The 7,612-nt window shown below is 60.5% G+C and overlaps 1 protein-coding gene across 1 annotated transcript; it reads left to right on the plus strand.

The window, feature by feature from the left end:
- Nucleotides 1-5,401: 5,401 nt before the first annotated feature.
- NGA_2089820 (uncharacterized protein) lies at nucleotides 5,402-5,891 on the plus strand (the record flags this gene model as incomplete). The annotated part of the gene is made up of 1 exon (XM_005854908.1): nucleotides 5,402-5,891. A coding segment is annotated over one exon (490 nt), but the record flags the coding sequence as incomplete, so codon positions are not given.
- Nucleotides 5,892-7,612: the final 1,721 nt, after the last annotated feature.

Raw genomic sequence — 7,612 nt, forward strand, 5'->3', positions numbered from 1 at the left:
GGTGCGCATCAAAATCAAGCATATGGAGCTCGCCATCATCCGCCGTGAGAGCGCGGGCACGGGGGCAAATGTCATGAACGAGAGTGAGACGCTCTGCAAGTTCGAGGTGATGGACGGGGCGCCGGTGAAGGGCGAATGCATCCCTCTCCGCCTGTTCCTGTCCTCCATTGCGTTGACACCCACCTACCGAAGCGTTAACAACCGTTTCTCCGTCCGTTACTATTTGAACCTGGTGCTGGTGGACGAGGAGGACCGGCGGTATTTCAAGCAACAGGAAGTGATTTTCTATAACAAGGAGCTGGGGTGAGCTTCACCGCCTTGCAGCAGCTATCTTCCTTCTCGCGCCTGCTTCTCGAAGAGGGAGGGGCTGGGTGGTTGTAGAGAATGTGGTCGGCTCAGGTCGGAAGCGTCGGTGTCAGGTCACGGCACACTCGACACTGGCAGGGAAAATAGAGGCGGTGACTAGAGGGGATAAGGAAAGGAGTGGCATGGTTGTGAATACAGGGAGGAGAGGGTTTGGGACGGGGGAAGACGATGAACGAAACGCGTAGCGACACGACAAAGAAAGTTTTGGAGGGAAGGATTCGATGGCCGGGTGTTTCTGGAGGGGCTTCATATTTTCTGCCGGTTCCACTCGATGCAACGGGCCTCGGAGTGACCATGCGATGAGTGTCAGCCCCTGTAGTTCTTCTCTTGGTTTCCTCACGCCCGTATCCTCGAGATTGCCGCCAGTCCCAGCCTCTGGATTCTCATTTCGTCAAGGGTGACCCTCTCACCGTCACTTCGTGTTTCAATAGACTACAACTACCTAATTACATGCTCCCATCTTCCCTTCCTCCCCCTTCCCTTCCCTTTCCCTCAAACCTGCCATCGCGCGGGCCCGACCGCCCTCTCTTCGCCGGCCCTCCCTTCCGCCCTCCCTCCCGCCCTCCATGACTCCCTCCATGACTCCTACGCCGCCCCATCTAGAACTCCATCCCCTCCACCACATCGCCCATCCGCCCAAACACGTCCAGGACCAAGGTCAAGTCGTCGGCGGCCACCCCAAAGAGGCCCTTGAACCAGTCGTACAAGAAGAATTGAATCCCAATCAAAAGGGCGAAGAAAACGACCCGGATGTCCACGCCCGCGAACAAATTCGTCCAACCTCCTGGCTCGGCGAGCATGACCTTGACCATCTCCCGCCAATCGGTTTCCTCCTCCTGGGCGTTCACGCGCGTCAAGACGGCGTCGGCGGGGCAGCCGGTGAAGGCCCCCGCGACTCCCGCGGTGATCCCGGCCAGGAAGGAAACGGCGAGCGACAGGGTTTGGGTCTCTCGCGCCGCGGGGAAGAGGGAGAAGAGGGAGCCCCGGACGATTTCAAAGACGAGGAATTTGGTCATGATGAAAGGCACCTCCCGGAAGAGCAGGGGCTCCAGCCCATCGTAGATCCCGCGCACGCCCAAGGTGGCCAGCATCTCGTTCCCGACCGTCCAAAAACTCCCGAAATCCGCCGAGGAGGAGGAGGAGGAGGCAGGGGAGGAGGCAGGCGTGGCCGCCGACATCATCCGTATCCGCACTGCCTCCAGGGGACAGGTGAGGACGCAGGTGATGATGGTGGAGAGCGCCGAGGCACCTAAAATGATGGGTATCTCAAACACTTCCCCCGGGCCCGCCCCCACCAAGTCGGTCAACGCCCTCCGGAAAAACTCGTTGAAGCCTGGCAACAAGGGGAGAGCGGGAGGGAGGGAGGGAGAGAAGGAGAGGAGGGGGAGGAGAAAAATGACAGAGTGAGCCCCGCGGGCCCAAGGCACGATCGTAAAACAACTCAAGGTCTCAAGGGTTGGAGTGCGCTTTCACTGGATTCATCATAGCCCCTCAGGAACTTACCAAAACCCAGCATGCCCAGCAAGAAACCGGCCAGACTCGTGCAGTCCCACGCCCTGTAAAACGCGTTACCCCCTTCTCCTCGGATCTTCTCAATCCCTTCCCTCCATCCGCCCGGGTACAGGCCCGGCCGTGCCTGTAAACGGGTTTTCAAAATCTCCAACGGCTGCAACGAGGTCCGAACGATAGAGATGCAACAGCCTCCCGACAGGGCCAGGCGCACGTAGTTCTCCAAGGTCAGTTCTCGCTCCATTTCGATAGGGCTGCGGCCCACGCGGCCAAAGATCGGGTCGTAGAGGGTGTTTTCCTCAGGCCGGAACGTCATCAGGTCCTCCTCCGGCTCCCCCCCCACCACGAACACCCCCCGGACGGGGTCGAATTCCAGGACCGTATCGCTAGGAAGGAGCTGCTGCAGCTGCGCAGACAGGGAGGTCGGGTTGTAGTCGGAGGGAGCCTCGATCCGAGTCACGGCCGGGCGGACCACCGCTTTTGCCAGGGCCTGCTTCCCGTCCGCTTCCGCCGGCGGGGCGATGGTCACCTCGGCGCCCAAAGGCACCGTATACCCAGCCCCTCCATCCAAGAGCTCCACCGCCGCCACCTCTTGGTCCAAAATCGCCACCGCCGTGGCGGCCCCGCCCTTGTTCACGTCCAAGGGGGAAGAGGCAGAGGTAGAAAAGGAGGAGAAGGAGGAGAAAGGCCCGTTCGTGTCGGCGGCCGCGGCCATGGACTCCAAGCGACGCTGTTCCTCCGCCTCGCCGGGGCCCCGAGGGAGGATGGTGACGGTCACGGGGGGGCCGTCCTTTCTGTAGCCGTTGCCTCGGTCCACAAGCACCAACTCCTTCACCCGACCCGTCCCTCTTTCCAACACGGCTTCCGCCCGGGCCCGGCGGGCATCCGGCCCTCGAGGGGGCTCACTGATGACCACCTCGGGGGGGATTCCCTGCGTGTAAATGCTACCCGGAGAAGTGAGGACGAGGCGACGCAGACTCCCCGTCTCCCGTAGCACGGCCCTGGCTCGGGCGGGCTGCGGCGTGGGCATCATCGGGCTGCTGATGGTGACCCGAGGAGGGGTGCGAGCTGTGTAGCCGTCCCCGCCCGTGACCAGGCGGAAGGCCGCCACTCGGGCGTTGTCGGTGTCGACCAGCATGCGCGCGATGCCCTGCACGGGCTGATCCTTCTCCAGAAAGGAGAAGAGGATGGCGAGTTGCCGACGGGCCTCGGAGGTTTGCCCGTAACGGTCTTTCAAAAGTTCAAACAGGCGTTGCACGCCTTCCGTGCCTTGGTAGTCGTACAAGCCGATCTCGGCACTGTCGGCAATGGCGGCAAATTGTCCCCGGCGAGTCTCGGCCACAAGGGCCTCTTTGTAGGTGAACGGGATGTCCCGAGCCAGCTTCGCCCACAAGAGTTTGTCGTCCTCGTCGAAATTCACCAGGAAACGGGTCAGGTAGGTGACGAATCGCACCGGGTATGTCTTCTGCCCCCGGTTCTGATCGCGGGCGCGACCCTCCACCTCGCTGAGACGCCGCCACCCCAAGTACCCCTTTCGGTTCGCCTTCTCCCCCAGGAACGAAGACGTTCCCACGCCTTCCAGTGTTGAGGCGGTGGGGGAGGTGGAGGCAGTTGAGCCGCTTGGGGCTTGCGACGGAAGGGCGGGGCCGCGGCCCAAGTCGAGCTTGCTCGTTTTTACTGCCAAGCCGGTCAAGAGAGTCACGCCCACCACGCCCAACATGGCGTCGCGCGTGAGGCCTTTATGCCCCTGGCGCCCGCCTGGCCTGCTTTCCCTTCCCTCCCGTTGACTATCCCTCCGCCCTTTTTCCGGCGCCCCGGCCTCCGCCCCCTCCGCCTCTCCCCTTTCCTCCAAAAAAGTGGCTTCCGAATCCCCTCCTCTTCTCCGCTGTCGTCGGCGTTTCTCATCTTCATCGTCCTCCAGAGAAGGAGAGCCTCCGCCGGGGGTGGCCCGTAGAACTGTGAATACCGAGGAGGATCTGGCTGGGAAGGGTGAAAGGGAGAGGAAGGCGCCAGGGAGGGAGGCCCCTGTAGGAGGAGCCCGCGTATTAAAGGAGGGTCCGAGCAGCTTGGTCATGGCCCTTGAGGAAGTCGAAGAGAAGGTGCGGGAAGGAAGCGCCAGGGGCAGAGGGAGGCTCGGGGATGGACTTCTTGTCTTGGAACGCCCACTGCCGGCGCGGAAGGCGGACGTGTATGTGACCATGCTAAAGAGGGCCAGAGGCAGCACACGCAAAGCTGCGTGGGGAAGATGCTCTAGGTTAGAAAAAGCTTTACAACAAAGGTGCATGAGGCACAAGTCTGGACGAATCACTGGGATTTGCATCGTACCTCGGCGTCGTCTTCTTTTTGCTGACATACCACTGCTGCGGAGGCGGTTGTTCCCGGCACTCACATCCATCACACGATGACTTTGTCTCAAAAATGGCAACGACAAGGATGATGATGCATGCACCTCCTCCATGGCCGCTGTCTTGCGTACGAATGGGGGGGAAATCAAATTGAATGTTGCTTGGTCAAGTCAGGCACAAAGGAGTAGTACGTACTCTCACAGTGGCATCTGGGGGCTCGGACGTCTGTCGCGGCCAAGTTATTCGCATCTTTGCCTTCCTGCCCCACGGACACCCGACATTCAAATCAATATATGCCAGTTTCTACTCGCAGTCATGACCACAAGCAAAAGACGCCATGGGAAAAGAAATGGTGCTTGCTGCGTGAATAAAGGGGGAAGGAGCGAAGGAGGGAGGGAGGGAGGGAGGGAGAGAGGGCACGCTTGCCGTATCTTGCTTTCCCCTCTTTTTGATATGCTGAAGCTGTTTGGTCCGGGAAAAAATGTGACAAACACATAATGTTCATTTTACAGCATGAAATGTCATTTTAAATAGCACGGTACAAACATAGCTCAGTGATCTTTTTTTCCCCCTTTTTAAAAACGCCTTATCACAAGAAAAAGGGCTGCCGTGCCCAACGTTCCTCATCCTGGTTTCGGCTCTCCATGGTTGCGTTGCATAACTTTAATTTCAAGAAATTCGTCCGACAACAACACCACATAGGTCACATGTTCATGTTTGCACTTTTCTGTGGCGCTGAATGAGTTCGCCTGCTCCTTCACATGGATTTTGGTCTTCACCTAGTAGTCCTCCTGACGGCGACGCCTCGGTTCCCCCTTCTCTCCCTGCAGCAAGTGCCACCCCCTCGAAGAAGACCCTCTTGCGGGAGGCCCTCATTGCCTTTTATGAAGTGCACAACCCGTCTCAGCTTGTCGACGTTTTACTTGATGAGATTGTCGCTAAATATTTGGGACAGGAGTCTCAGCTCCTTGCCAGGCTCCATCGCCGTTACGGAGAGATGCCCCGCGTGCCGTACCTCCCTCGCAACGGGGGAAAACTCTGCATGGGCTGTGATGACACTCTTCCATACAAATCAATGGACGACTCAGCTCTAAATCATGGGTCTTCCATCGGCATTCACTCGGAAGCAGAAAAAGCGTCGGATGAAGCACGTGCCAACCTCCTCTCCCCTCACTTTGACGCCACCTTCACGCTCACGCAGCTGCCCCGAATGCGCTCCTCGGTCAAAGCCGTCATCCCTGTACCCGACGCCCCGCTTTTTGACAACTTGTCCCGCTCCCGTCACCTCTTACCCCCGTCGCACACCGACTACATGCCTCCTTGGGGTCCCAAGGAGGAGGCCGCACGAGCCGCACGGAGACAAGCGCTCGTCGCGAAGAAGACGGCGATCGCAGCCGCCCGCGGTCCGCCTCTTCTTCAGGTGTTGGCGGAGAGCCTCAAAACCGGTCCGACGGGGTTGCTGTACCGGTGCTATCAGGAGAAGAAGGCGGTGGTGGTGACCGTGCGACGCCGAAGTGGGTTGAGGGGCACGGTGACGGGCCGGCTGCGGGGATTCGACCGGCACTTCAACCTGGTTTTGGAGGAGGCAGAGGAGGCGCTCTTTGTGCGAAGAGGGGAGGGAAAAGACAGAGGGGCGGGTGAGGGGGAGGGGGCCGAAGGAGAGCAGAAGGAGAGGAGGAGGAGTCAGCGGAAGAGGGGGAGGCGGGCGGGGAGGAAGCACAAGCTGCCTGGGAAGAGAAAAGAGGCACAACGTGAGCAAGAGGACGATAGCCTTGTCGGGACAGAGGAAGGACAGGACCAGCCGGCAGTGAACGGAGGGAGGACGGAGGAATGGGAGGAGGATCCGGAGGGCGGGAGAAAGAGGAAACGGGCGGAGGCCAGAGGGGGAGTCGAGGAAAGACAAGCGGGAGGGGAAGAAGCAAGCCTAGCAAAACATCAAAAGACGGACGCACGGCAGGACCAGGGAGGGAAGGATGGCGGGGGGGAGGGGGTCTTGCGTCGCACGTTCCCCTTGGTGGTGGTGCGGGGGGACAACGTGGTCATGGTCTTCGAGGCGGCCCCCGCCCGGTCCACACACGCCCGCTGATGACATGCCGGGCTCTCCCATATCCGACTTCTCTCGCTGCTTCCCGAGCCACCTCCATGCTGGTGCCGGCCTCGGCCCTGCACCTCAAGCTGAAAACGGTGATCCTAGATTCTCCGCCGGAGCGCGGTCTCTCGCGCCCTGAGAGGCGGGAGAGGCAAGGATTGGGGGTCGGGTCGTGTCGACCACGCGGGGGGAGGGTTGAGTCAGCTTAGCATGCGAAAGTACTGTGTGTATAGCCAGCACCTCGAAACTTCTAAGTTTCGTGAAAGTATTTGTTTGCGTGATTATATCAATTTTTTCATGGATAAAGGTGTGCCCGCGGACCGGACGCAGGGTTCATGTTAGGCCGGGCTGTGTCAGAGGCAACCGGCTTCTGTTCCCCCGACTACGACCGTGGTATCCCACGGAATGGCTGGCTGTGTTATTTTACCCCCTACTGGCTGTCCTTTCATCCAAGCAGGGCATTTCCTTGCGCGCGTCCTTGCTTTTCCGCCCTCCCTCGCGCCGGTCGTCCCCCGCCCGCCTTGGCTCCGCCCGTCGCCCTAGACTACATGCACATCCGTGACCCCCTGCATACCTTTCAAAGCGTAAACCACGCCCATTTTCACTTTCTCTGGGCCCTGGTATACGAGCTTTACCACCCCCTCCTCGCTCACGCCCCCAATCGAGGCGGAGGCCCCCAAGCCCCGGATGGCCGGCAAAATTTCGCTCAATTTTTCCTCCAATTTCCGTTCCAAGGCGGCTGTCTCGGTCAAGGGGGCGCCCGTCTCGTCCACAGAAAGGGGCGCGTCCGAGACCGCCTCCACACTTCCCAGCTGGGTGAATTTCTCCCGCAAGACCCGCTCCACCCCCATCTTCATGGTGGTCGTGGAGGACGGGCAGGAGCCACAGGCCCCTTGCAGGCGGAGGAAAATGTCCCGGGCCGCCAGGTCGATACGCACCACCTCGATGTTGCCCCCGTCTGCGATCAAGTAAGGCCGGACTTCCTCAAGGACGCGGTCCACATTTTCCGGCGTCAGCTCCAGCGTGTCCTCCGCGGGGAGGGAGGATGACGGGGGCGACGCCGGCGGAGGGGAGGAGGAGGATCCCGCTCCTCCCTCCCGGAAGGGACTGGCGATCTCCCCACCTCCCTCCTTGGCAGCCGCGTCCCGCGTGCCCTCGGGGATCGTGGACCGGGTCTGCCCCTCGATCATGCCACTCCAGTCACTCTCCTCCACAGCCGCCTTCAGTTGCGCCCGCCGCGCCGAACGCGCTGCTTCTGCCTCCTCCCCATACTCCTCCTCCTCGTCCAGGTCCTCCAGTTCGT

The sequence above is a fragment of the Nannochloropsis gaditana genome (genome assembly GCF_000240725.1).
Source record: "Nannochloropsis gaditana CCMP526 unplaced genomic scaffold scaffold351, whole genome shotgun sequence".
Lineage (NCBI taxonomy): Eukaryota > Eustigmatophyceae > Eustigmatales > Monodopsidaceae > Microchloropsis > Microchloropsis gaditana.